General features: G+C 55.5%; 2 protein-coding genes across 3 annotated transcripts in view; one reads left to right on the top strand and one right to left on the bottom strand.

Annotated features, from left to right (window-relative positions):
- The first annotated feature begins 1,493 nt into the window (after positions 1–1,493).
- GPRIN1 (G protein regulated inducer of neurite outgrowth 1) lies at positions 1,494–10,452 on the top strand. Its single transcript, XM_034655654.1, has 2 exons — positions 1,494–2,017; positions 7,737–10,452. The coding sequence occupies exon 2, from the start codon at positions 7,903–7,905 to the stop codon at positions 10,450–10,452; it is 2,550 nt and encodes an 849-aa protein (XP_034511545.1). The 5' UTR covers positions 1,494–2,017; positions 7,737–7,902.
- A 792-nt stretch (positions 10,453–11,244) lies between these two features.
- The window catches only part of CDHR2 (cadherin related family member 2), a 35,562-nt gene continuing 18,988 nt past the window's right edge, over positions 11,245–27,818 (bottom strand). For both annotated transcript variants that reach the window (XM_034656701.1, XM_034656702.1), the window contains exons 12-32: positions 27,340–27,573; positions 26,167–26,322; positions 25,923–26,084; positions 25,581–25,642; positions 25,070–25,313; positions 22,800–23,039; positions 20,071–20,140; positions 19,319–19,924; positions 18,509–18,580; positions 18,065–18,114; positions 16,647–16,798; positions 16,395–16,503; positions 16,215–16,303; positions 15,684–15,752; positions 15,499–15,576; positions 15,344–15,404; positions 15,137–15,261; positions 14,499–14,612; positions 14,337–14,417; positions 14,029–14,086; positions 11,245–11,706 (exon numbers count right to left, since the gene is read on the bottom strand). In XM_034656701.1, coding sequence (XP_034512592.1) covers positions 11,572–11,706; positions 14,029–14,086; positions 14,337–14,417; positions 14,499–14,612; positions 15,137–15,261; positions 15,344–15,404; positions 15,499–15,576; positions 15,684–15,752; positions 16,215–16,303; positions 16,395–16,503; positions 16,647–16,798; positions 18,065–18,114; positions 18,509–18,580; positions 19,319–19,924; positions 20,071–20,140; positions 22,800–23,039; positions 25,070–25,313; positions 25,581–25,642; positions 25,923–26,084; positions 26,167–26,322; positions 27,340–27,573 — 2,967 coding nt within the window. In that variant the 3' untranslated portion in view covers positions 11,245–11,571. The remainder of the gene's footprint in view (positions 11,707–14,028; positions 14,087–14,336; positions 14,418–14,498; positions 14,613–15,136; positions 15,262–15,343; positions 15,405–15,498; positions 15,577–15,683; positions 15,753–16,214; positions 16,304–16,394; positions 16,504–16,646; positions 16,799–18,064; positions 18,115–18,508; positions 18,581–19,318; positions 19,925–20,070; positions 20,141–22,799; positions 23,040–25,069; positions 25,314–25,580; positions 25,643–25,922; positions 26,085–26,166; positions 26,323–27,339; positions 27,574–27,818) is intronic.

A 27,818-nucleotide genomic window follows, 5' to 3' on the forward strand; every position in this document is an offset into this window, starting at 1 on the left:
ATAGATAAATAGTAGTTGGAAATTGAAATTTTCTGACACCTGCAACAAAAACTTAGCACGGTGTCTGCTCCTAAATAAATGTTACATTAACATTAGTTGTTACCATTTTTAATAGGTGGCCTCACTGTACAGGTGAGAAGATTTTATCACCTCTTGGTAATTACAGAATTATTTGTTCCCCTTTGGGAGGTCAAAGAGAAAGGGACTATTTCTCTGCGAAGAAATGCTGAGGAGGGTGGTAGACAAAAAGGCCTCATGTCCTTGGCAGTTCAGATTCAACTGAAAACCCCTGAACACCTACTTTGGGCTCCTTCATCCTTCCAAGAACACTGTGAGGTGATTAATGTTAGTCCCATTTTATAGATTGGGAAACTGAGGATCAAAAATGGGGAAATAACTTGCTGAAGGATACCCAGAGGGAAGAGAAACGAGGTTTCATAGAACACAGAGTGGGCGGGCACCGTGGCCGGGGACGCCGGTAGCGAGGGAATCGAAGGAGCCTCGCTCCCACCCTACTCATGTCCCCTCAACTCGCGGGAGCGGGGGCGGTGGCGAGACAAAGGGGCGGGGGCTGGGCGGGGTGCGCGGAGAGAAGGCCGGAAGTGCGGCCAAGGCGGAGGCGGGAAATTTCCGCGCAGGGGGAGCTCGGAGATCGCGCCGACCTGGGTCCCTATACAGGCGCTGCGTGCCCTTGGACAAGTGGCTTTCCCTCTCTGAGTCCCAATTTCCTCCTCTGTAAAAGTAGTAGAGGGTGTTCGCGGGGCTGGATTGAGTGAGATCTGACAGGCAACGCGCCCCGCCCGCAACAGGAGCGCAGCAAATGGGCAGGCGCTCCGCCCCTCAGTCTCCCTGTCTGTGAAATGGGAACCCGGTCGAGGAGGGCGGGGAACCCAGGAGCCCCCGGACCGCGGTGAGGAGCGCTGGACGAGGGGCGCCCCTTCTTCCCTCCCTCCCTCCGGCCTCCTCTGCCTCGCCGGCACCGCCCCCTCCCGGCTTTGGAAGCCGCCAGTCGGCCAGCGCGCATGCCCGGGGCGGGGCGCGAGGCGGGAGCGCGGAGCGGGCGCGGGGGACGGCGGCGCGGAGTCCGCGGGTCCGCCCGCNGGGCTCGCGCACCATGCGTGGCTAGTGCCCAGCGTGCGCCCGGGGTGTGTGTGTGCGCGCCGCGGCCGGGGGCGGCGGGTGTCCATTTCCAGTCTCCTCGCCGGGGCGGGGCGGGGGCGGGTCCCGCAGTCGGGGGCCGGGCACTGGAGGGGCCCTGAGGGCCGGCCAGCCCCGTGTGTAGGACCGGGACACCGCGCCCGGCCTCGCCTCGTGCGGCCGCTTTGTTCGACAGGGCTGTGCGGGAGGGGACGCTTCCCGCCACCGCGGGGAAGGGGGTCCGCCCGCGTTGATTCATCTTACCCCCCCCCCAGCGAGCTCTGTGCTCAAGTGGCTCCACCGGAACCACTGGCACCAATGAGCACACTGGCTATCGCACGCTCAGTGTGGCACACGCTCTGGGGCACCATCACACACCCCATCACACACTTAGCGCGTTCACACACCGGCACCTCACTCCTGGGTGAGGCCACGATTTTCACACACACATACACACACACACACACACACACACAATGGCCCTTGGTCATTCCATCACACTCATACACACGGCCACCTGTGCACCCACCCGGTACACCAAGTGGGAGCCTTGCGTATACACCCAGGCATAGCTACGCATTCACACCAGACATCGCCTATCACAGCACACTCAACTCAGCAATACTCCCTTATCAAACACACTCACAGCCACCCTGCTCTGGCCTGCTTGTCCCTATTCACACTTGTTCACGGTGTCCCTCATGTACCCCTAGACCCTGGAGTAGGCTGTGCACACACTTCCTCTCCCATACTCTCCATCTCTTAGCTTGCTGCCCATCCCCTGCACTCACTCAGCCCAAGTGTGCACACCCCTGCAAATCTACTCTTGCCCTCCTGTGGATGAATGGATGGATGGTCTGGGGGCCACTTCTGGAAAAAGGTATGGCTATCACCCTTTGTAAGACTCTTTCTCCCCTACAGCCCCAGAGAGGAGGCTTTGCTGCTCCAAGGATACTAGGAGACAAGGGGCGGAGAGGGTGAGGGGCAGCAGACCAGGATTGTCAGACACACACACGCTCACACCTGCTAAAGCGCTGCAAGCCTTTGTTGGTCTCATCACATGGGAGGAGGTGTTTGCAGGTGCCTGGCAGCCCTGGCTTCACATTGGGAAGAAATCCTAGAAGAGAAAGAAAGGGCTGGCCAGGTCTCTGGGCCAGAATAAGCATTCACAGAGGCTGCTCTGCCCAGGGGTGGGGACAGGCACCTGTGCATGCAGCCAGGCCAGCTCTCTAAGAGACGCTGAGGCCATGTGGCCACACATGTGCACACCCACAGGGTCCAAGTGGCCCCCCCACACAAGACATAAATACACAGGCCATTGTGCACATACAAGTTGCATGTATACACACCAAGCTCTGCTTAAGCAGAATGCAGGGGCCAGGTCCTAGCTCTCCAGCTGGTCTAAGCTGGCACGGACATCCATAAGCAGTCTCCACGTTCCTCTGCATGCCAGGTGAGCTGGCCCACACACCTAGGGGATCATTTCAATCTTTTACCTCAATCAGGTCACATAGCATGCAGACTCATCTGTTCATCTTGGTGGGTGTGTGCATGTGGGGACACTCATACTTCCTCAGGTCCAGGGGATCGGGAGGACCCTTGGCTTGGCCCCAAAGAGCAGAAAGGGGCTTTAAGAGCCAAGCGTCAGTGTCCAAAATCTTAGCTGATACAAGTAAGAAGAACCCAGGCTTTGGGTTCAGACACAGCAGGCTTGGAACCACAGCCTCCTGCCCCAGCTGTGCGCCCTTGTCAAGTCTTTTCTCCCTCTGACCTCAGTGTCCTCATCTGTGAAATGGAATGACAGTGCCCCCCTCATGAAATAATTGTGGAGTCCAGACGACCAAATGAGCCTGAGAGTGCTGGGCCCAGTGGGAGATGGAGCTGGGTTCCAGTGGGAGGGCTGGGCACAAGGAGGGGGCACCCCAGGCCCACGCTGCCTCTTGGAGAAGTGGCTTGAGGGTATTGAGGATCCCTCGAGAGCCAGGAAGCACTCAGTAGAACTGTGAGCAGCAGAACCTCTGAGAATGGTATCTTGGCAAATCTTAAACCCAGGGCTGGGCCAGCAATTCTAGATATAACTACCTCCCTTCCCCCATTTCACAGACTGAGGCCCAGACTGTGGAAATACTCAAATTCATGGAGCAAGTCAGTGACCAAGCTGGCACCTGGCCCATCTTTCTAACGCCCTGGCCAAGCTCTTCATCCCTACCCCAGACCTTCTTCAGTATCAGAGAACTGCACGCTGGGAACCAAGAAGCCAACCTTTTCCACGGGGGTTTTCAGAAGAGACGTGTTACCAGCTGGGCCATGCCTGCCTCTCAGTTTCCTCTTATGGAAAATAAGAACACAGGCCCTGCCTGGCAGGTGTATGGGGTCTGCACAGAGTAAACGTACTATAAAGGCTTGATATGTGCGAGGTCACCTCCCACCCTTCTCAGCATCCAGGTCCAGCGTCAAACGTCAGGTGGCTGTAAGCCAGGGGGATAGTCCACATGAGGGGCTGGCTATAAGAAACACGAGTCAGTGATGGCCAGCAATGGGCAGTCAGCCCCAGTGTCCAGGACACCATAGGGAGGGGTGGAGATTGTGGCTAATTGGAGAGCACACCCCCCATCCAAGAAGCAGCCACTGCTTGGCTCCGGCTGACTGTTGCCACGCAGGAAGCATGCTCAGATTGCCAAATTGGAGTTTTCCAAGAGAGTCTGGAAATCTGACTTTCACATGACATCTTCTAATTTTTAAATGTTGATCAGTTAACTCCTTTAAAAATTTCTTTTCAGCACTCTGGGTCAAACAAGCAGGTCTGAGGGCTAGATTTTGCCAGTTTGTGCCTCTGCTACAGGCCGTTGGTCCCCTGCCCCCTCCTGGGAGCACAGCTGGGCTCTGACAGGCTGAGGAGATAAAAACAGGCCTTTCATGTACACAGCCCAGCCCTAAAGTGAGCAGAGTCCCGCACACCCCTCATCTTCTCTAACCCTCACAGCAGCCTCGTGGGAGCAGGGATGGCTTTGTCAGGGTCCCCAGTGAGAAGGGACTTGCCTGAGCTCATAGAGCTGCTAAGTGGGTAACTGCCTCCTCTCTCTCCCCCTCCGACTTCACTCCAGCCCCTCCGGCCTTTTGACGGCTGCCTCAGACGCTACCTCCTCAGAGGGGCCTTCCTCGATCAGGTGTGTAAGCCAGCTGCCCCCCTCCCACAGTCACACAAGTACCTCAGCTCAGTTTCCAAACCCAAGTGCCCCATTGTCCTCTGCAGGACTGCCCCTCCCCCAGTGTCCCCATGTTGGTGATGACCCCCATCCACCCAAGTCCCATAAGGCCAAAGCCTGGGGACACAGTGGTGACTAGTGTCAGCTCAATCCCCATCCAGTGACTCAAGGTCTAGGCGGGGATCCAGGGGTATAAAGGGCAGAGTGACATGTGTCTGGTTAGGGGAAGAACAGGAAGCCATAAGAACTCCCAGGAAGCTGGTGGGCAAAGAAAGCTCCCTGGAAGAGGAGACATTGGAACTGGAACCTGAAGGTTTAATGAGAGTCAGGCAAGAGGGTGTGTAGAGGCAGAGGTGAGAGAAACTGTGAAGCCGGGCATGAGCCCAGAGAGGGTATGGTGCATGCGCACACGTGTGTGCCTGCGTGTGTGTGCACGGGTGTGTGTGTGTGTTTGTATGGACTTTGGGGGAGTGCATACTAAAAGGTAAAGCTTAGCGGGTAAGTAAGTACACAGGGGCTTGGAACCACATTATAGAATTGGACTTGACCCTAAAGGTAATAGGGAGTCTGAATGACTCCTAGGTTTCTTTTTTTCCTGTTTTTAAAAAAATAATAATATATGCACACATAACCAAAATTTCATGCATCACAAAGGGGCATACCAAAAAAATAAGTCTCTTCCACCTCCAGATCCCTGGTCTCACTTCCCAGAGGCAATTGCTACTAAGTTTCATGAGTTTCCTTCCAGAAATTTTCTTTTTATAAATTTTTTTGTAAATTTTTTTTTTAATAAATAAACCCATATATGTATATCTATCCCTTTTCTTGTCAGCATGCATGGAATCCCACTAGCCCTGGCTTTTTTCACTTAATTTATCTTGGGCATCTTTCCTCATCACTCCACACATTCTGACAGCTGTGGGGGGTTCCATGTGGCTGCCCCGTATTTCGTGAACTGGCTTCTGGTTTTTTCCCCATCACCAGCCATGTTCTCGTGCACTCTTGGTGCACCATCGATCCATCTTCAAGACCATTCCTGGAGGTGGGCTTGCTGACCTAAATGCCAAGTGCATTGTAAGCTTTTATAGGAATTGACAAATGTCTTTCCAAAAAGATTACAGCCAATTTACTTCCCTAGCAAGAGCAAGGAGGGGCTGGAGCCAAGGAGTGGCATGTTGGACCAACATCTTAAAAAGATCATTCAAGTTGTTCATTTAACAAATATGCCTAGGGGGCTACTGGCTTACTATATGCCGGTCATTGTTCTCAACCCTGAGGGTATGTAAGTAAATACCACAAAGTCCCCATCCTCCTGGAGCTGGCATTCTAATAGGAGGGACAAACCATAAGTAATAAACAACTGTATGTGATATATCAGATGGTGACGGGTACTATGAACAAGAGCTGAGCAAGGCAAGGGGGATGGAGAGTGCCAACCCGTGCTGGGAAGGATGGGTCAGGGAAAGCCGCAGGGAGCAGACCATGCAGATTTTAGGAGGGAGAGCATTCCAGGCAGAGGAAACAGCTAGTACAAAAGCCCCAAGGCAGCGCGTGTCCAAGGATCAGCAAGGCAGGCGGTGTGACTGCAGCAGCATAATCGAGAGAAAGTAGTAGGAGACAAGACCAGGATCAGTGATGGGGCCAGAAGATGCAGGGACATGTAAGGAGTTTGCTTTTACTTGGCATGGGATGGGGAGACACTGTCTGGTTCTCAGCAGAAGTGGGATGAGAACCTTGGGTAGCTTCCATGCATCACAAAGTGGCATACCAAAAGAAGCTTCCTAAGACCCTTCCAGCTGCTGTGTTGAGAATGAACCGTATGGGTTGAAGGAAAAAGCTGGGATGATCCAGGAGGGAGATAGTGTGAGTTCAGCTCGGGACAGTGGCCAGATTCTGGCTGTATTTTGAAGGGAGATCTGTTATGTGTTGCTGATGGATGGGACACGGGTGTGCGAGAAAAGTCAAGGGTGATTCTAGGGCTTTTGGCCTGAGTGCCAGCGAGATGGCTTTGGGAAAGATGGTGGGTGGAGCAGGTTTGGGGGAATCCAGCGCGCTGCTCGCTCTGGCTGCTGATGTGTGCTAAAATGAAGTTGCTTGCAGATCCAGCTGCCTGCCAGACGCCCTCCCTGGATATCCCCCAGACGCCGCACACTCAGCTTGTCTAAAACACAACTCCCCTTTTCCCCAGATCTGCCTCACACCCCCCAGCCCTGGCCAGAATCCTGCGGGCCACCTACTGCCACCCCCTACAGCCGCTGGCTCCTGTCAGTTTTCCCCAGGACCTCTCCATTCTGCCAACTCTCTATCCCTTGGACCTTTACTGTGCCAGCTCTCATCTAGATTACTGCAGAGAAGGGCTGGGTGAATGAATGAAGAACTGGAAGGATGAGAGGTTAAAGAATGGTGGAATAGCCCCTCTCCTCCCACCTCCACACCATCCCAGGGCAGTCTTTGAAATCTCATATTTCAGACCATGTCCCTTCCTCAACTACAAATCATTTACATCTCTCCAGGGCCTGCACAGACCCAAACTGTGGCCTACAGACATATTTTGTTTGACCCACATAGTGTTTTTCTGTTTTGATCTTGAATTAGGATATTTTCTGTTAAAGTTCTGGATCTCCTGCTACTCGCTGATACTACCAGGATGCATTTCTGCAGAACAGTACTTGGCTAGTGAAGGGGTGGCTCCCCCTTTAGACAGGGCATGCACTCTCTGCTTTGCTGCTTTCCTTAGCACTCCCTATTGTTCTATACCCAGCCTGCTTCCCTCACTGAAATTGCCTACCTGGCCCCTGTGGCATCAGAGTTTGTGACCTGTGGCCTAGAGGACAAAAGCATAACTTCATGGTAGCATGCTGTATGGGGTGGGCCAACAAGGAAGATGAAGGGTGCATGCTGCACGGGGTGATGGTAAATGAAGTTGAAAAGTTAGACCGTGAGGGCGCCTGGGTGGCTTGGTCCGTTAAACATCCGACTCTTGGTTTCAGCTCGGGTTGTGATCTCTGGGTGGTGGGATTGAGCCTGGCATCAGGCTCCTAGGCCAGTGTGGAGTCTGCTTGAGACTCTCTCTCCCTCTCCCTCTGCCCCCTCCCCATGTTCTCTCTCTCTCTCTCTTAAATAAACAAATAAAATTTTTTAAAAAGAAAAAAAAAGACTGTGGCCAAGTTGTGAAGGGCCTTGAATGCCATTTTAGGAAGTCTGACCTTTATCCAGAGGACGACTGGGAGCAGAGAAGCAGGGGAGTGATATGGTGGGACAGGAGAGGACCAGGTGGAGGCAGAGAACCCAGTGAGGAGGCCCAGCTGCTAGGAGAAGGGTGGGAAGGAGAAGATAAAGTCTCCTCCCCACTGGGTCTTCCCTGAGTCTGAGTCTGTTTTCTTTGTGTTTCAGAACCAGATAGCGGCCTGGGGCACAAGTATGGTCATAAGGGCAGTTGGGCAGTCCTGAAGACCCAGCCTGGCTCCAGCTTCTTTGAAAGAACTCCAGCCCCCCAGCACCTCAGCCCACAGCCCTCTGCTGCCCACAGGATGGGAGCCTGGGGGCTGGGAACCCAGCCATGAGGGACTGCTGCCCCTCCCAGCAAAAGGCCAGCCCTGCACCCCCTAGGCACAAGCCCGCCCCAAGCCCAGGCATGGACTCTAGACACAGCAGCCCCAGTGGGGCTGGGGAAGGGGCTTCCTATTCTGAGGGTCCTGCCGGGAGCCTGGCCTGCCCCTCCCTGACCTACATCCCTCCCCAAGAGGCAGCTACCAAGGAGACATTGGGGGCACATGGAGCCTTGATCTCAGGGACATCAGAAACCACCTTCTCTGGGAAGCCAGAGCCTGTGTCCTCAGTGAAAACTGATCCCTCATCCTGGGAGAACAGAAATCCTATGTTTTTGGAGAAGATGGATTCCAAGTCTTCAAAGCAGGCAGATTCCGCTTCCATAGGAAAGGAAGAGGCTGGGTCCTTGAGGAAGGCAGATCCCATGTTTGTAGTAAAGACAGAACCTGAAATCTTGGGAAAAGGGGATCCTTTGTCTTCTGGAAGGATGGATCCTGTGACTCCGAGAAAGGAGGATCCGGGACCCTTGGGAAAGGTAGACCCTGTGTGCTCTGACAAGGGGGGTCCAGTGCCCCCAGGGAGGGAGGGTCCCGCAGCCTCTGCCCGAGCCGATCCTGAGTTCCCGAGAAAGGAGGGGCCCAGGTATTCAGGAAAGGAGCTTCCTGTGGCCTCCGAAGAGACGGCTGCTGCCTCGGTGGGAAAGGCAGATCTTGTGTCCTTGGGAGAGAGAGATCCTGGGCCCTCAGGAAAGATGGGTCCTCGGTCCTTGGAAAACACAGATTCTGCAGCTGCAGGAAAGCTAGACCCTGGGTCCTTGGCAACACTGACCGCAGGGTCGTCAGGCAAAACTGAGCCTGTGTCTCCGGGAATAGTGGCTCTGGGGTCCTCAGGAAAGATGGATGCTACTCACTCGGGGATGACAGACCCTGCATGTATGGGAAGTGTGGAAACTGTGTCCTCCACAAAAGAGGACCCTCAGTTCCTGGGGAAGACGGACCCTACCTCCCCGGGAAAGGGAGAGCCCACGTCTGTGAGAGTGATCAAAACCACGTCTGCTGGGCAGCTGGATGCTGTATTTTCAGGAAAGACGGAAACCACGTCTTTGAAAGATGTGGATCCTGGGCCTTCGGGCAGGGTGGGCCCAGTTTCTTTGGGAAAGGTGGATCCTGGGCCCTCAGGAAAGCCAGAGCCCTTGTCTCCTGGGCAGGCAGAAGCGAGGTCAACCGGAAAGACAGAAACTATGTCATCACGAACGGAGGACCCCGTGCCCTCCACAAACGTGGATCCCATTTCTGTGGGAAATACAAAAGCATCATCTTCTGGAAAAGTGAATTCTGAATCGAAAGGAAGGATAGACCCTGGGCCCTCAGGTCCAGGGAATCCCAAATTCTTGGGGACAGCAGGGCCCTCATCCTCTGTAAAAGCTGAGACAGAGACTGAGGGGGAAACAGATCCACTGTCTTCAGAGAAGGCAGGTCCTACGGCCTCTGGAATGGTGGGTCCCACAGCCTCAGGGAAGGCTGATCCCCTGACCGTGGGCAAGATAGACGCCGTGAGCAGAGGGAAGGCAGAAAGCGTTCCCCCTGGAGACGCGGACTCTGTGTCTTCCGGAAAAGTGGCCCCTGTGACTCTAGAAAAAACAGTCCTGGCATCCTTGGGAAAAGCAGAAGCTGTCCCGGAGGGAAAGGTGAACCCTCTGCCCCCAGAGAAGGGGAATCCTATGAACTCCACCAAGGTGGACCCCAGGGCCTCAGGGAAGGCAGAACCCAGGTCTGAGGGCAAAGCAGAAACAAAGCCCCTTGGGCAGGAGGGCCCTGCTTCATCGGGAAAAACAGAGGCTGCCTCTCTGCAGGAGAAGCCGCTGGCCCTGGAGAAAGGGGAGCCGGAAGCCTCAGGAAAAGCAGACCCCATTGTCTCTGGGAAGGTGGAGCCTGCGACCCCCCGGGAGGCCGGTGCTGCGCCTCCAAGAAGAGCAGAGTCCCCAGCCTCTGGGAAGTTGGCCCCTCTGACTCTGGAGAAGGCAGATGCCTCCTCCTCCAGGCAGTCAGAAGGCAAACCGTGCGGCCCAGGCCCTTCTCTCGCGGGGGCCGGTAGTGGCGGAGGCCTCTTGGAGCCAGTGCCCGAGCCCAGCACAGAGGTCTCCAGCCTAGGTCGGAAAGACCTGGTGGCCGCTGGGGCCGAGAGAAGCCCCGGCCCGGAGGCCACAGGGCCCCCGCCTGGGCCGCGGACTCGCGACAACTTCACTAAGGCGCCGTCGTGGGAGGCGAGCGCCCCGCCGCGCGAGGACGCGGGGACGCAGGCGGGCGCGCTGGCCTGCGTGTCGGTGGCCGTGAGCCCCATGTCTCCGCAGGACGGCGCGGGCGGCCCGGCCTTCAGCTTCCAGGCGGCGCCTCGAGCGCCCAGCCCCGCGCCCAGACCACCCTCGCGCCGGGACGCGGGCCTGGGTGTCGCTGGGCGCCGCCGAGACGCGCTCGGTGGCCCACCCGGCCTCTTCCGCGCGTTGCTGCAGAGTGTGCGCCGGCCGCGGTGCTGCTCCCGAGCCGGACCCACGGCCGAATGATCTTCTCCCCTTTTGTACGCCCGGGTTTCCAACCTTTTCAGGCTCCCTTCTTGACCCCAAGATCCTAGAAGGGATCCCCTCGACGGGCGGGAGGCCTCCTGAGGGGTGGGCAGCCTCTAGGGCCTTCTCATCCTCTTCTTTCCAGCCTCCTCCCCTGCCAAACTCACCAATGAACCCTCTCTTACCCGGCCCCCCCCATGGTCATGGGACCACAAACCCAGCCATGACACCCCCCTGTCCCCTTCCAGCTCTCAGCTCCTCTCCCTCCCTGTCACACTGGGTTACCTCGGGGATCTGCCCAGCAGGCCCAGCCCTGAGAGCTGCGGCAGGCTCCTGAGATGTCCAGACTGGTAGGCTGAAGTCCTCAGTGGCCACCAGGTCTCCAGAATGGGAGAGATTGTGTACAAAAGGTCCAAGTGTGCAAGGATTGGTGTGAGAGACCCCTGAGAGTTCAAGGCTCCAAATATGGGGCCCCTGGAAGAGTGTGTGTGTCCATGCAGTGGGCTGGCCCCCATGGCCCGGGCATGTCTTGCATGCTGGTAGTCATCCCCAACTCCTGTCTCCCCCTCATCTGGCCCAGCCCCCAGCCCTGTCCACCCTCACTAGACACTGTTCACAATTCCTGACCCGGGGAAGGCAGCTGCAGGAATGCCTGGGGCAGCAGTTGAAAGGAGAGTCTCAGACGGGTCTGGGAATCACAGTCAGAAGCTCATGGAAGGTTCTTGGGTCCCAGGCAGCCTGACAGCTGGTCTTGGGTATTGGGGGCAGGACAGAGAGCTCACTCTACAACCACAGCTGTCCTTTAATAGCTGCCCTCTCCCACTCCTCATCCCCATGTGCTGTGAGCCCCACGAGTCCCTTGTGACCACTCAATACCCCGTTCCCACCCCTCCAGCCACAGTTTTTGGTTACAAACTGTCACAACATACATTGGTAATAAAATATCCCCCAATTCTTGTCAGCTGTGATTGGCTACAAGCAGAAGGGGACAGAGTAGCATATGTTATTGTGTTCAGAGAGGGGTAGGTGTGGTTTGGGGTGACAAAACCTCTTCTGAGGTGGACCAGAAGAGTGGGGGCCCACGTGGGGCTCTGCAGCAAGGGTCCTGTGGCAGGGACATCACAGGTCTGTGGTGTCCAGGCCAGCATTGGTGAAGGACAACGCCTGCTGTCCGCCTCTGTCCATCTTCCTTTCTGACAGCACCACGCCCAGAGGCTCTGTATCTAGCTCCATCGGACTGTGTAGGGGCTCACTCTGTGGGGAGAAGGAGGGAAGTGTGAAGGGCAGAGATGGGGTGATTTCCCCAGTCCTTAAGGGAGTCTCCAAGCCCATGACAGATGGCTCCTTAACTGGGGTCCCACCTACTCTTCCTGGGGCCTCAGGTTCCTGGCTGTGTCCCAGAGGTGACCATGGCCACTAATGGTGCAGATGGGCTCAGGTGAACAGGTGAAGGGGTGGACCTGAGTGGAGAGGTCTACTCTGGCCTTTGCCCTGCTCCACGGACACAGCAGGACTTTGGTGTCCTTCCCAAGCCTGAATAATGCCAGGCTCTGTGTCCTGTGCCAGGGGTCAGTCCGATCCAGTTTCTGCCACCTGCACCCCAGGGCAGACACTGTCCTGGGTGCAGTCCATCCATTACCTAAAGTACCTGCAGGAACCCCCTGAGGGAGGGATCTTGTACCCCACTTTACAGATGTGGAAACTGAGGCCCAGAGGGCTCTCACAGCCGGGAAGAGGCAGAGCAGGGTTTGGATTACTGGTCTTGTTGGCTCTAAAAACTGTCCATTGCTGCCCCTGGTTGAATTCGGCATCTCCCTCTGCCACCCTCAAAGGGCCACGTCACACCCAGGGTCCCACCTGCAGTTCATCATGGCACACACTCATCTTCCTGCCTTTCCTCTTCCCTCTCCCCATGCAGCTTGCCACACGCTCACACCTCCTCACAAGGATGCCCTCCTGTGGACCATCCCCCAGGCTCAGCTACGCCAGCACAGGGACACCTATGGGGGCAGAATCCCTGCCACCATCCTCCCCAGGGCATTCCACAGGCTTTTTCCGGACTAGGGCATTTCCGGACCCTGGTAAACAGTAGAACATCCTGAGGGGCCCCAGGAAGGACTAAACAGGGCTCCTCAGGGTCCTCACCATGGACCCCCAGTGGGAGCCGTGGGTGCAGTGCAGCCTAGGAAAATTCAACCTACCCTTGGAGACAGGAGACCTGAGTTCCGGTCTGCCCTTGCCTTGCAAGTTTTCTGACCTCAGGCAGGTTAGCACCCAGAGCCTTCTGGCCTTGGTTGCTTGTGAAGGTTGGATTAGATCACCTCTCAGGTCTCTCAGGCCTTCCACACAAACATTTATGGAGGTCTTGGGTGAGTTGGGGCACCAAGAGATCCTCGGAAAAAGACCCCACCTGTGTTCCTCACCCAGAGACCCCCAGGCCCACCCACTGTTGCAGGAGAGGTGGTAGAACCTTGGGCATTTCATTTCTCTGAAATATAACATCCCCCTGTCATCCTAGGACAGTCTTGGCTCTTTTCTGGCTTTTGAAGGCTCTCAGTGGCCCAGCTTTTCTCCCTGTCTAGACTCTTCTCTCAGGCTCCCTGCCCCTCCCAACCCACAGGTCCAGCCCCACCTGAAATTGGGACTCCACTCCCCTCTAGGGATCAGCCTTGGCCTCCGCCAGGGGCCACCTGTCTGGCCACAAGTTCTAACCCACAAGAGTGTTCTCTTCTTCCTCAGTTCCCCCCAGATATATTCTTTGGAGTTTTGGTCCCGAACCATCTTCAACCAGAAATGAGCCATCCACCCCACTTCAGCACTGCCTGGCGCCCTGGATTGCCATCCATGACCTCCATCTTTGGGGGCCTGTTTGGAGGCCTCCATGTTACAGCCAGATCCCTGTGCAATATTACCACACCCCACCTGCTGATCTACTCCCTGGTTCTCTATCCTGCACATTAGAACCTCAAGAGCTTTAACAACACGCTCAAGCCCAGGCCCACCCCGCCCATTGGATCAGAATCTCCAGGCTGTGACACCTCATCGGCATGTCTGAAGAGCTCCCCTGTGTGATTCCGGGCAGCAGCCCAGGCTGTGTGATCTGTTGATCTAATCGAACCATCTCACCTACTGAACAAATGGTGGCACTGCTGTGTATTTGAGCCTACCCTCTCTATTAGATTATGTCCACCTCCAGATTTCTTCCCTGCACCCTGCCAGCTTTCATACAAAGGGTATAAACTGAGGGAACCAGATTTTTTTAGCTCTTGCTTCATGCCAGGTGGTTTTCATACTCTTTCTAACTTCATCCTCAAAAAGCTCTGCATGGTCAGTGTTCTGATCCCCATTTACAGATGAGAAAACTGAGAACCAGAGGGAAGTAACCCACGCCAAGTCACAGTGAACCAGTAGAAAAGCAAGGATTGGACCCTATTCCAAAGCCATGGGCTTCCCAGGGCCTGGTGCAGAGACATGTGCCTATCAGCAACAGGTCCTTCAGCTCTGTCCCGAACCCCACCCTTCAGAGAAGGACCCCAAGTCAAGAAGCCCCAGACACCAACTCATCCCCCATCTTGCCTTGGTTGTCTCCTTGTCCTTTTCCAGGTCGACAGAGTTGTCATCCAGGGAATTGAGACTGTGGGGGAGATGATGGAGCTCAGATAGTTAGCAGCCCCAGTCTTCCTTGTCCATGACCAAGAACCACCATTGCCTCCACCTCCATCAACACATGACCATCTCCACCTCCACCAGCATCATCTCCGCCACCACCATCACCATCACCTCCACCACCAACACTACTACCATCATCTCCACCACCACCATCACCATCACCACCTGTACCACCACCACCACTGACCAGCATGGCTGTGAGGGTCACTGCTCACCTCATGTGGTCTAGGTCACTGGAGGAGGATTGGGACTCGAAGTTCAGGTCCTTGGTGGGGAGGTTCAGCATAGGGTTGGCCCTGGAGAGAAGTCCTATTCAAGCAGTTGTGAACCTCAGACACCCCATGGAGCCTCTTACCCACCCTTCGACCCCCGCTCACCGCTCAGCGGTGTACATGTTCGTCCCAGGGATGGCAGAGGCTAAGGGCATCACCCCTGCCGCTGTCTTCTGGGCCTCCTTGGCAGCCTTCACAGCCCGAAGCTTCCGGTGGTAGCTGTGGAGAACCAGGGGCTGGGGGGGTCACTACTTTCCCTGCACACCCACTGTGTGCCCAGTGCAGGCACTGAGAGCGTGACTTCACAACAACCCTGGCAGGTCAGAGAGTTAGTGCCATTTTACAGAGGGCACAAGTAAGAGCCAGAGAAAGGAACTGACTTGTCAAGGTTGGCCAGTGGCAAGGCCTGGAGTCAAATGCATATATGGCTGCTGACTCCAATCATATTGCAAAAGGAAAAAGAGGCAGCATTTATGAAATGCATAGTATGTGCCAGACATCTTGCTGGTTGCAGGACACACACTGCATCCTCGTGTGCCTTGAGGAATCTAGTGTTGTGCTCATTCTGCAAAGGAAACTGAGGCTCAGGGAGGGGAGATGACCCACCCAAGTGGCCACGATGGGTCTCGGGGGCTTAAATACAGATATACCGGATGCCTAAACCCAAGCTTTCTCTACCCACCCGATGTCTCAGATGGTGGGAAAAGTGGGGTTGGAGACACCGGGGGTGATGGGAGCAGTACCTCTTCCGGGTACACAGGAGGGCCGTGGTCATGACCACGATGACCAGCAGCAAAGCCACTCCCAATCCTGTGATGACACTGATGAGCAGCTTTGGCAGGTCGGACTCCTGGCTCTCCTGGGAGCCCTGGAGAAGAAGTGTGAGGGAGGTTGTGGGTGGACATCCCCCCCCACAACTCCCGCATTAGCCCCGCCGAGCGGACACTCACCAGCACCACCAGCCCCAGCTGCAGCAGCTCCATCATTGAGTCCTGGTTGTTCCGGATCATCCTGGCCACAGAGTCCCACTCAGACCCGAGGAACACTGGCATCCCCCAGGCACTTTACTCACCCTCCTGCCCACCCCAAGGGGAGCCCCACTCACACACTCAGCTCATCAAGGGTCAGGGCTGTCCCATTTGAGAAGACAAAATAGGCATCAAGGTAGGAACGGCCCCGGGCCCTGGAATGGGGGAGGGGTAAAGAGTAAACAGTCCAGAACCACCCAACAGGCCCCTCATGCTGCTGTTTCTCATCCTCACTCTAACCACTGGGCCTGTGGGCACTCACCGAGCCGTGGATTCTATGTCCTGAATGCTCACAACATAGACAGTAGTCCTGGTGGCCTGAACGAGAGCCCTGAAAAGGGAGCAGATGTCACAGAGGCGTAGGGTAGGGGCCTTAGACCAGGCCTGTGGCCAGGACTCTGCCAGTGGAATTAGGAATTGTGTGAATTAGAAAGGGGTGCCTCCTCCGGCCAACTTCACTGTCTACTCAGATAGCACCTCTGTGCAAATTAGACAAGACAGGCCCTTCCTCTGGGGCTGGGTTTAGGACTGAGCAAGCACAATGCCCTTGTGCAGTACACAGACTTCGCAACTATACATGGAGGCCCTGTTTAGGCCTCGCTCTGCCCAGCCAACCGTAGGCTTCTAGAGCATTGGGAAAGGAAGTGCAGGTACAGGTACAGATAGAAGACAGGGACAAAATCAAGTGTAGGTCAGGGACAGGTTTGACATATATTCCGTCCAGGTCTTGTCAGGGACCAGACTCCCAGGCCCTGTTCTTCCCCACAGCCCCCTCTAGGCTCTCCAAACGTACGCGGTAATCTCGTCCGTGTTGGCGCCCACCTCCTCCTTGGTCATGGAGAACTGCAACCTCACACGGAAGCTTTGGTCCACAGTGAAGAGCTACAGGAGGGAGGCGTGGGGCACATGAGGCACAAGGGACCCAGGAGCTGGCTGGGGGTACTGGGGGCCAGAGGCAGGGCCCAACACTCACGTTCAGGGTGATTTTGGCTTCCAGAGCAGGACCCACTGAAGGTCTGTCCTGGGCCTGGACTATCACTTGGTAGGTGCCTTGGAGAGTGGAATCAAGGTTGGTCACCAGCCTATTGAAGACAGATGAGCACAGCTCAGTCTTGGTACCCAAGCTGTAGTCTTCTGGAACCTACTTATACCTCCCAGGGTGGGGAACTCACTGTCTTGAGGCCCCCTTGCCTCCCCCCCCCATCCAGGGGCTGCCCATAGTTACTCAATGCTGCCAATGAACACGTTGGCCTCCGAGAAGGTAGTGACCCGGAAGAAGCCCTGGAAAGGGGTCGTGGCTCCATCCTTGGCGACGAAATCCACTTGGAGGATGGAGAACAGGATGGCCCCGTTGTTCCCTGAGTCATCATCTCTGGCCTGGGAGAAAGAATGGACAACACCTAGGGGCCAGGCCAGGCACCCCTCCACCCCCAGCAGGAATCAGCAGCTGAGATGGCCTGGGAGGCTGGTCCCAGCATCTCCATCAGCCTCCTCCGGGCCACCCCCAACTAAACAAATACCGTAAAGAATGCACTTGCTCTGCAAACCCAGGTTTGGACAAGTCCCTGCTTCTGGCCCCTAACTCAACAAGTCGCTCTCCAAAGTCCACCCCATGTGGAAATCCTGCCCTGCTTTCCCCCCGCAACTGCCACACACACACACACACACACACACACACACACAACCATACAGACACTCAAATTTCATGAAATGATTGGAGGTGACGGCATAAATATTCTTGTTAATTCTAGTGCCTTCTAGAGAAACATATAGCCAACACAAAGACCCGTGAGCCCACTGTTCAGAATGAGACCAAAGCCGGTGTTTAAGTTTCAAAAAAAGAGTCAATTTAAAGAAAATGGCTCCAGCCTATGGCCACACTCACGACATGGGAATGCAATTGGCTGAAGATTAGAGGACTCTTTAAGGCTTGATAGAACCTGGAGAGAGAATTACCATCCCCATTTAATGAGAGGAAACCGGGGCTCTGAGGGAGACCCTGTCCTGCCAAAGACAGCTCGAAGTGGGGAAGGCTGGCCTCTTCCCATGGCACAGGGAGGGGCACACATACACCCCAACCTCTTCACCCCACACGTCACTGCCAGGAACTGCCAGCTTCTTCCAGGAGAAAAACTGAGCCCCAGGAGTGCAGGCAGCACCCCAGGTCAGCAAGGGCCCCACCAGACCCGAGCGCCTGGGCTGTGTGGGAGGCCTCGCTTGCCCGCGTGGCACGCCCAGCACCCTCTAACAAACACTCCCACGTCCGACGCCGTAAAACCCTGGAAGTATTTTTATAATTTCACTCTGGAAATTATGTATCTGCAAGGAACTCATTTAGTTTATAGTTGTTATGATTTGTCTGTATGACTCAAGAATTGTGGTGTAGTGAAAAAAAATCTAGCCTACGAATAGTTTTTATGGTCATGAAATTTTTATGACAACCAAATGACAATTAATGGAGTTTAATCCTATCAATTAGGCAAGTGTTCATCTCCATTCTGGGGTTTTCTTTTCATATGTTGGAGCCAATAAATTTCCTTTCTAGTGTTAAAACATTTTGGGGGCAGCCAAAAGGCCTGAAGGCCTTGGTCCTGTGTCTCCCGGGGCTAATGTGATGGACAAAGGCAGGAGCCAAGGGCTTACCTGGACAGAAGCCACCTGCTGGTTGGGCACCACAAGTTCTGGGATGATAACTACAAGTGTGGACAAGAAGGGGTCAGTGGGGTCAGGGCCAGCGCCCACCTGGCTGAGTGCTGATCACAAGCCCAGCTTAGGACGCAGTCTCCCCAAAACTTCCCTCAACCTCTCTATCATCAAAACCCCCCATTACAACAGCCTCTGAGTCATCAGTTAGCAGCTCATCCGCCTCCCATTGTGCAGATGGGGAAACTGAGGCCCAAAGAGGGAGGCCCTGGCCCAGGGTCCGATATGAGTTGGGGCAGAGCTGGGGTCTCCCCTCCTGTTGAAACCTTGAAGGAGAGGCAGAATTGGAGTCCTTCCTTTCTTTCCAAGGGCGCTAAGGGGGGTCGATGGGAGCTGCCCAAAGGAAATCCTGGCCGAGTATGGAGGGAAGGGCTGGCCACTTACCAAAAGTCTTATTGGCAGGCAGAAAATAGGGAGCGTTGTCATTCACGTCCTCGATGGTGATGGCAAGGCTTCCTAGAGGAACAAGTTTGGCTGGTTCTGGCCTCTAGGCAGAGGCCTGACCCAGAAAGCCTGCACCTCAGCCATGACCCCCGCTGCCTCCCTCCCACGCATCTCCTATGCACTGCCCCCTGCTCCTGCCCTGGGGTGCCCACTCAGTTTCCTCTGCGGCACAGAGTATCCTCCCCATACCTCAGAGAGGGTAGCACCTTGTCCGAGATCATCCGGCAGGGACAGCCCGGCCCAGGTACGTGCTACCTGGCCACTACATGAGCCTGACACTTGCTAGCTGTGTAAACTGGGTTACTGATCTGGCCGCCATGTGCCTCAGTTTCCTCATTTATAAAACTGGACAGGGATCCCCTACCCCACCAGTTGTGTGGGAGTAACATAAAGACGTGTTTTTTACAGTGCCTGGCCCAGCTCTCGGCTGCGGGACGGTCTCAAAGCAGGCGACTGTTAATGTGGTTCTTCCAGCCGTCACAATCAGAGGTGGGTATGAGCACCCAAGACACCAGCGAGTCTGTGCCAGGCACCGCGCTAAACGCTTTTCTCGCATGTTCTCGTCTTCGTGGCCAATCTACTGCCCAGCGCCACTTGACAGATGGGGATGGAAACTTAGGGAGGTGTCACAACTTTCCCGGTGACACAGCTGCTAAGGCCTGGGGCCGGAAGTCAGACCCCAGCCTCGTGGGCCCCAGCCCGTGGCCCCCATGCCGCAGCCTGCCGAGCCCGGCGGGCGGGCCGCCTCACCGTTGTCGCTGTAGGCCAGGAAGCGCGGGTCCGTGGTGAGGTCACAGGCCCGCACGACCAGCGTGACCAGGTCACAGGTCTCATAGTCAATGGCCTCGCTCTGACTGATGAACACCGAGCCGTTGGCCAGCACAGAGAACCAGCCATGGCACAGGCTGCCCACGTTGACCCTGGCCTTGGTACAGATGACGTTCACAAGTTGTACCTCCAACTGGGCCATGGTATCCACGTCCCGGGCAATCACCTGGGCCACCAGGCCATGCTGTGAGCCGTTCTCAGCTACACGGATGCCCCGGAGCGAGGCTGAGTCCAGAGTGGGTGCTTCATCGTTCACGTCCTCCACGGACACAAAGACTTTTGCCGTGGCCTCTTTCCCTTGGGGGTCTGGGTTCTCGGCACTCACTGTCAGATTGTAGGCGGCCTGTGTCTCATAGTCCAGGCTCACGTCCGAGGGCAGCCAGAGGTGGCCCTCAGCCCACCCAGACCCCAGCAGCGAGCCTCGGAGCACGAAGTTGTTGGCGCCGCTCCCCGACAGGCTGAAGCTGATGCGGTTGTTGGCTTCCGTCTGATCCGCATCCCAGGCCTTCACCACGCCCACCAGCTCTCCTGTGGATGAGGGCAGACTTCACAGGGACCCTGGCCCTGCCACAGACGCTTCCTCTGCCCTCGCCTCCCTCAAGTGCCCCTGGGAGGGGTCAGATGCTTCACTGGGCCCCAGCCCCAGTGCCCCGCCTGACCCAGAAAGAACTTACCTGGGTCCCTCTCCTTCACCGAGAAGGAATAGACGGACTGGTTGAAGATGGGCAGGTTGTCATTGATGTCCTGCGGGCAGAGGAAGTTCTGAGCCCGGGGGCCTCAGGAGCCCCCACGGTTCAGCCTCCCCAGAGCCAGACTGAGAAGCTCGCGTTTCCTCTGACCAAGGCACAGACTCTCACTCAACGTCTCCTCAGTTCACAGATGAGAAAAGGGCCTCTGAGAGGAGAGAACTAGCCCAGGGCGCACACCTGGGGCTCACAGGCCTGTGGCAGGACCTCTGAAGGTAGTTTTACACTTTCAGGGAGCCCCAGCTCCTAACCCTGTTTGTCCGACCACAACTCAGAGCCATCTCAGACTCTGCTCTCAGGAAGGGCGGTTGAGTCCCTATCAGTGTCCCTGTCCGGCCCAGCTTGACTCCCCATCTCTCGGATTTATTGTGTTGGTACTAATACTGCTGTTTCCACAAAGGCCCCATGGCCCAAGCTTTCCCTTGTCCCCTCTTTTCTCCTGTCCCTCCTGCGCTCAGGCGACCCCATGACACTGCTCTGTGCTCAGGCAGAGCTGAGCTCCGGGCGCCTGCCAAGGCTTAGGCCTGGTCCTGGCCTTAGATGCCCAGTGTTTTCTGTTCTCAACTACCCTCTCCAGCCCTGGCCACCCACACCTACAGAGACTGCCACTGCTGTCACCGCACGGAGCTGCCTCCAGACTGCTTCCTCCCCAAACACCGGTGTATGCTGGGGGTGCCCTTGGCTTTTCCAGACCTTCCCCGGGGCAGCCCACACGTGCTGCTTCTGCCTTCAGTTTTTTCTAAAGAATGGTTCGACAGACATCTTTGGAAACAAAGCCATCTCCCCCTTAACTAGATGTATTTTCTGCTGGTGATTGCCCAGAATGGCGTTTCTGGCTCAGTGCACGTGGCCAGCTGTTTCCTAAGTCACAGGGGTGGCCAAGAGCACAGCTCTGAGTTAAATCCAGCCCCGCCTCTGCCTCACATGTGACTTGACTTCTCTGAGCCTCAATGTCTTCATCTGCAGGATGGGGTCATAGTCCCCACCCTAGGGGCAGTTGTGAGGACTAGTTTGGGGGTGTGAAAGGACCTACTCACTCACTAAACACAGTTCTGCTTTCTTCCTTCTTCATGGCCTACTTCACCCCAAGGACAGCCGAACAAGCTGACAAGTCCTAATTTGGCTTCTGTTTCTCCATTTTCCTTTAAGTCTCCCTCTGATCCTTGCAGGAAAGCAGCACATCCCACCGCAGTGGCACACAGGGCTGCACTGTGGGGTGGTGTGGGCTGTGCACTGCACAGGCCTAGGGGGCGCCACCCGCATCACAGACATTGTAGAGGCGCCCATTTGTTACAACGCTTTTGTAGAGGAAGGTGCCCTGTGGGCTGGTGGCAGCCTAAGAACCAGACAGACTGGGTTCAAAACCCCATTCTGCGGCCCCAGACAAGCCTCTCACCCTCCCTGCCTCAGTTTCCTGATCAATAAAATGGTAATAGGGGCGCCTGGGTGGCTCAGTCATTAAGCGTCTGCCTTCGGCTCAGGGCATGATCCTGGCGTTCTGGGATCGAGCCCCACATCAGACTCCTCGGCTGGGAGCCTGCTTCTTCCCCTCCCACTCCCCCTGCTTGTGTTCCCTCTCTCGCTGGCTGTCTCTCTCTCTGTCGAATGAATAAATAAAATCTTTAATAAAAAATAAATAAAATGGTAATAACCATCCCTACCTTGCAGGGCCAGGTGTGTAGTAAACCCTGTAAATGCTGATTTTCACCCCTTCTCTTTACCTTTGAATGGTGGGGAGGCGATAGGAGAGTTTCAGTAGAACTTTGTGAATGGTAATTAGAGTCAATATGGTAAGAAGTTCCTGCCCTGTCTGTGGGAGAAACGTTCTAAGACCCCCAGCGGATGACTGAAACCACAGATGGTACCGAAACCTGTATACACTACGCTTTTTCCTATACGTACATACCAGTGATAAAGTTTAATTTATAAATTAGGCATCGAATATACCATATATTCTATATATAGTAGAGATAACTAATAATAAAATAACTAATAATAACTAATGATAAATAGTTAATAAGAACTAATAATAAAATAGAGCAGTTATAACAATATACTGTGATAACAGCCAATGTGAATGTGGCTCCTCCCTGTCTCTCTCTCCAAATATGCGACTGTCCTGTACTCGTCCTACTTATGATGATGTGAGATGAGGACATGCGCACGCGATGAGATGAAGTGAGGCGATGACGTGGGCGTTGTGACGTCGCTAGGCTGCTCCTGACCTCCTGACGATCTGTTACGGCAGAAGGGGGACCATCTGCCCCCAGACCGCTGCTGACTGCCGCTGACCCAAACTGAGCAAAGCGAAACCAGGGAACGAGGAGGTCGGGGGCAGGGGGGTGACTGCGTACACTGAGTACCTTCGTTGGGCCGGGCACTCTGCAAAGCACTGTCCGTTCGTTAACTCCCTTTCTGGTATTTTTATCACCATTTTACAGGTGAGGGCACAGGGAGGTTGAGTGATTGCCTAAGGCCACACAGCTGAGCCAGAACCCTAACTCAGGCAGCCTACTTCCAGAACTCTCTTGCCCACCACACTGCAAAGGGCAGAAATGTGACTCCAGTTGGAGGGGTGGGGGCTCCGGCCGTTTGCTGGGAGCTCCCCAACACAGGGCCCGTCCTGGCATCCTGCCTGTGGCTGAGCCAGGCCTTACCTCCACGTTGATGGTGACATTGACTTCAGTGCTGAGGACAGGCACGCCACAGTCAGCCACAAGCACGGTCAGCACAATCCGGCCCCCCAGGGCAGGTTCAATGGCCTCTCGGTCAAGGGGCCCCAGGTTTCTGAGAATCCCTTTATCAGGGTCCACCGAGAAGTTGTGGCTGTAGGGGCCCGGCAGCAGGCTAAAATGCAGACGGCTGTTGTTGGTGTTGGGCTGATCGTTGTCCTGAGCCTGTGGGAGAACCAGCATCCGGACATTAGGTCTCAGGGGCTACCCAGCTCCCCAGCGCCTCCCCTGCAGCCTGGCCTCCCCCTCCAGCACTGGCCCATAAAGGCAGTAACTGGGCCTAATGCCAGTGGGACACGGGCCAATCTCTCAGCCTCAGTCTCCCATCAAAGAGGGTCAGATCCATGGCTTGCAAGGGCTTCTGAGGTCTTAAGCCCTGAGGTCATTCATCGATCCCACAAACATTTACTGCATACCGACCATGAGCCCAGTCCTGTTCTAGACGCTGGCACCGAGTCATGAGCAAGACAGTGCCCTTACGAAGCTGAGGTTCTAGTGGAGAGGAGGCATGGGGCAGTATATCATAAATATTCGAGATTCAAAAACAAGCAAGTATAAAATAAGTGTGAAGTCCAACGAGATTCTGATTTTCCCACAATGACTATTTCAGTGCTGTTTTTTTAAAACAGCTGATTCTTCACCCAATTCGTGTGTGTGTGTGTGCACGCGTGCGTGCATGTGTGTGTGTGTGTGTTCCTGTCCTGCCAGGGTTCTGAATGTGTGCTTGGTTTGCCTTTGGGGTGATCCAGCATGAAGAATACAGCAGGTTTGCCCCCAGGCCTTTGCATAGGCCTTCCTCTCACCCTGAACGCCCTCTACACCTCTCTGTCTGACTCCAGGCCAGGTTGGTGATTCCCCGGGGCCTCCGCATCCTTGGAGCTATCTTCAACACAGCACAAGTGACGCCCTTGGGTGTCTGGCACCCTCCCCCTAAATGAGGGTCACGTGGGGGCAGGAATTACGGTGGATTCATCTCAGGGGACTGGGGCCCAGCAAAGGGCCTAGTGCACCGCAGGTTATTCAGCAAATGTGGCTTTGAATCCAGAGCTGGGCTACTCTGACTTGGAACCTCGTCTTGTCCCTTCCTCCTTGCCCATCCCCCACCTTCAGCTGTTTCATTTCAGTTCCTTTGGGATCTTGTGTATTAAATGCCTCCTGTACAGGCAGCCAGAGGTGGTTTTTCCAGAAGCCTGACCCTGTCTGTTCACCTCTCAGCACTTTGAATTCAGGCCAATTAATTCACCAAGGGCTTCTCAGAGCTCACGCTGGGCACTGCGGTTACAGCAGCAGATCTAAAATGCTCCTGCCCCACGGAACCCACAGACCCGAGGAGCAAGAAGAAAAAGCCCAGGTTTCAGGGCAGAAAGGTCTGAGCTCTGGCTTCAGGGCTGCCACCTACTGGCTGTGCAAGCCCAAAAAAGTCACTTCACTTCTCTGGCCTCAGTGTCCTTCTGTGAACTGGGGAACATTAGAGCGTCTGCTTCACAAGTCAGTCAGGACCCCAGGGATGGGGATGTGCTCTGCAGACCTCACAGCCCCGGGAGTAGGAGTGCGCTCTGTGGCCACGTGATTGCCATTCTGAGGACCTGGTTTCTTTCCCACTTCTTCCAAGGCCCCCTTTCAGATGACTCCGGGAGATGCTTGCCTCTGATGTTTGTCTGGAGCCAATCGTGGATTTTTATCTCATAGACTCTGTGAACCTGGCTACTGGTATTTCCTTTTTTGCAGTGGCTATCAGGAAGCCCAGAACTGAATTTTCAGCTCCCCTCCTGCAATTGTGTGGTCTGGGTTCTAACTTTACCTTTGTGCCCATTAGCAACACCACTCTCATTTTCCCTTTTTCCTTATTTCTCCGGTTTTTTTACCTGACTTTTTCATCAAAGTCACCTCAAACCCTTTTTGCAATGAGACAGGGGCTGGAATTAAAGAGCAGTACGTTTTTGAGGACATGCTCTGTGCTGGGCTTTGTGCTGAGACCTTTACATGTATTATCTCATTATTCCCCAAGTGACCCTAGGAACAAGGACCATGATTGTCCTCGTTTTCCAAAGAGGAGACAGAGGCCCAGAGAGACGGATAAACATTCTCAGGACCCCAGAGGAGACCCCAGACTCCAACCCAGGGCCGGCATGACTACAGAGCCAGGCTCGGTCCCCCGCCCCTGTCCCAGCCGCCGAGTCCAGGCCAGCCCGCACCTGGATGGTCACGAAGACGTCGCCCTCCTCCTCCTGGACAAAGATGTTATAGGAGCCGATGACCACAGGGGAGTTGTCGTTGATGTCCAGTAGGACGACGTGCAGCGTAGTGGAGCCCGACAAGTTCCCGCCATCTGTGGCCTGCAACGTGAGGTGGTACTCGGCCTGCTGCTCTCGGTCCAACAGGTTGCTGTTCCTCACTGTCACTGTGCCCGTGTCCGGATCCACCGCAAAGATGTCCGCCCTGTGCAGCGTGGCCAGAGGCAGCAAACAAAAATACGGGATACCCCCTTCAGTTAGAATTTCATATAAACCATGAACAATGTTTTAGTATGTCCCATGCAATATTTGCCACCTACTTATACTGAACAAATTATCTGTTGTTTATCTGAAATTGAAACGGAACTGGGTGTCCCATAGTTTACCTGCCTACACTAGCCCCACCGCGAGGTAGAGAGGCAGAGCTGGGCCTCGCTCGTCCGCCTGCCCCCTGCCCACCCTGAGACCTTACCCGTTCCCTGGAAGCAGGCTGTAGGTGATGCGGCCCCCCTCACCCGTGTCGGGGTCAAAGGCCTGTGAGGCAGAGAGATAGGCAATGGGACATGGTTTGGAAACGATGGCACTCACTGCCAGCCACACAATCGAAGGGGACAGGGCTGTCCTGCTTCCTGTCACAGAGGGAGAAGGCCCAACGCACTCCGATTCACAAGCAAACACCCCCCACACATGCGTGTGCACTGGCTCAGGCCTGAGGACATCGGATGATACCGAGACTCAGGCAGGGTCACGGTCCCCAGGTCTGCCCTTCTCCGTGTCTCACCTAGCACAGCCCCATGGGGTCCCCGCCACTCACGTGGATGCTGTTGGTGACCACAGTGCCGTTTGCACTGTGCTCCTGGATACTGAGGTTGTACAGGCTCTGGGGGAATGTGGGCCTATGGTCATTAATGTCTCTAAGGTGGATGGTTACCAGGGCGACGGAGGCGTTCCCACTGACTGAGTCAGTAGCCACGACCTGAGGACAGAGGAAGAAGCAGCAGCAGTGGGACCAGAGTGCCCGTGGACTGTGCTCCCGGGCGCCCCAGAGCGGCCCTCACCTGCACGAGCATCACCGTCTTTGTCTCGTAGTCCACCAGCGCAGGAGCCCTCACCAGCACCTGCACGTCCACTGAGCCTGCTGCCCGCTCAGGGGAGACGCTGAAGGCTGCGGCATCAGGGCCCGCCACGGTCAGCAGGAAGGTGCCATTGCTGCCCTGTGGAGACGGGCCTGGGGTATAGTCGAGACCCCAACCCCTGCAGTGCACCAGCCTGCATCTGGCCCCCAATCCCTGGCTGAAGGCTCCGTGTCATGAGGCCCGGCCCTCTGAAGTCCCATGAGAAGGGACTTTCAAAAGACTGCAGCAAGAGGGCCTTGGGGAAGCTGGGCTGCTCACTGTTCCCTGCAAATGTGGGCTCATCAGGAGAAGATGTCCCCAGGCGCCTGGGCTCCTGGCTTGGGCTGGAAAGACAGAGCCTGGACACACTGCCCTCGCTCCTGGAAGACATTACTGAGTCTTCTTTACCATCCCCCACTCAACACGGTCCACCACCCATACCAACACCAAACACCAGCAACACCCGGCATCACCCCGTTACCCACACCACCCTCCATTCCACACCCCTTCCACCCCACTCAACTCCAACCACCAAATCAACACACCCACCCACCTACCACCACCCAATACCACCCTCCACCCCACAGTTTGTACCAACTCAATATCGCCAAATACTACCAAACACTGTCCACAGGTATTCATTGTTCAGTACCACCCAGCTCACCCACCACTCAGTACCCACCCCCACTTAAGAACACCCTCCAACTTCACACTCAGGCCATTTTATGCTCAACACTGCCGCGTCCGCCAATATCCAACACCCCAACATCCCTCAGCTTCACCAAGCACCCATCACCAGCCTCTCCTCAACACCACTGAACACTATACCCCGCTCAACATTACCTAGCATCCAGTATTAACCCGCTCAATCCTGCCCTTCTGTTCAGCACCGCCTAGCATAGTCCTGAGCACAAAACTACCCACCAGCGTGACATCACCCCACATTTCCCAATATCACCTAACAACTCCGATTTTCCAATCAGCACCACAACCACCACCACTCAGCTCCCCACTCTGCACCGTGGTACCGAATTCTATGGCTCACTCCCCACCATGCCCCCTAGCCATCTCCCACCATCACCCTCGCCCGGCCATCCCTTGCCTGGGTGCACCTGCCTTGTCTGGGTCGTAGACCACCATGGTGAGGTCATCGATGGGGATGCGGGAGGACGCGTGCTCATCCACGTAGCCAGTGAAGTTGACCTGGGCCTCTTGAGGGGTGAAGGTGCAGGCTGGAAGGCTGCAGTTGTAGAACTCAGGTTTGTGGTCGTTGACATCTGTCACCGTCAGCGTGACCCATATGCTCACCTTGGCCTCCTGCCCATAGATGTTGGGGTGCATCTCGGTGGCCTGGGGGCCGAGCAGAAACCAGAGAGCAGAAGTCAGAGAACCAAGGCAAAGAGAGAACAGAGGTCAAAGGTGTGGTTCAAAAGAGGCAGTGAGGGGCGCCTCTGTGGCACAGCGGTTAAGCGTCTGCCTTCGGCTCAGGGCGTGATCCCGGCGTTATGGGATCAAGCCCCATGTCAGGCTCCTCCGCTATGAGCCTGCTTCTTCCTCTCCCACTCCCCCTGCTTGTGTTCCCTCTCTCGCTGGCT

Source organism: Ailuropoda melanoleuca, chromosome 3 (assembly GCF_002007445.2).
Source record: "Ailuropoda melanoleuca isolate Jingjing chromosome 3, ASM200744v2, whole genome shotgun sequence".
NCBI classification, from domain to species: domain Eukaryota; kingdom Metazoa; phylum Chordata; class Mammalia; order Carnivora; family Ursidae; genus Ailuropoda; species Ailuropoda melanoleuca.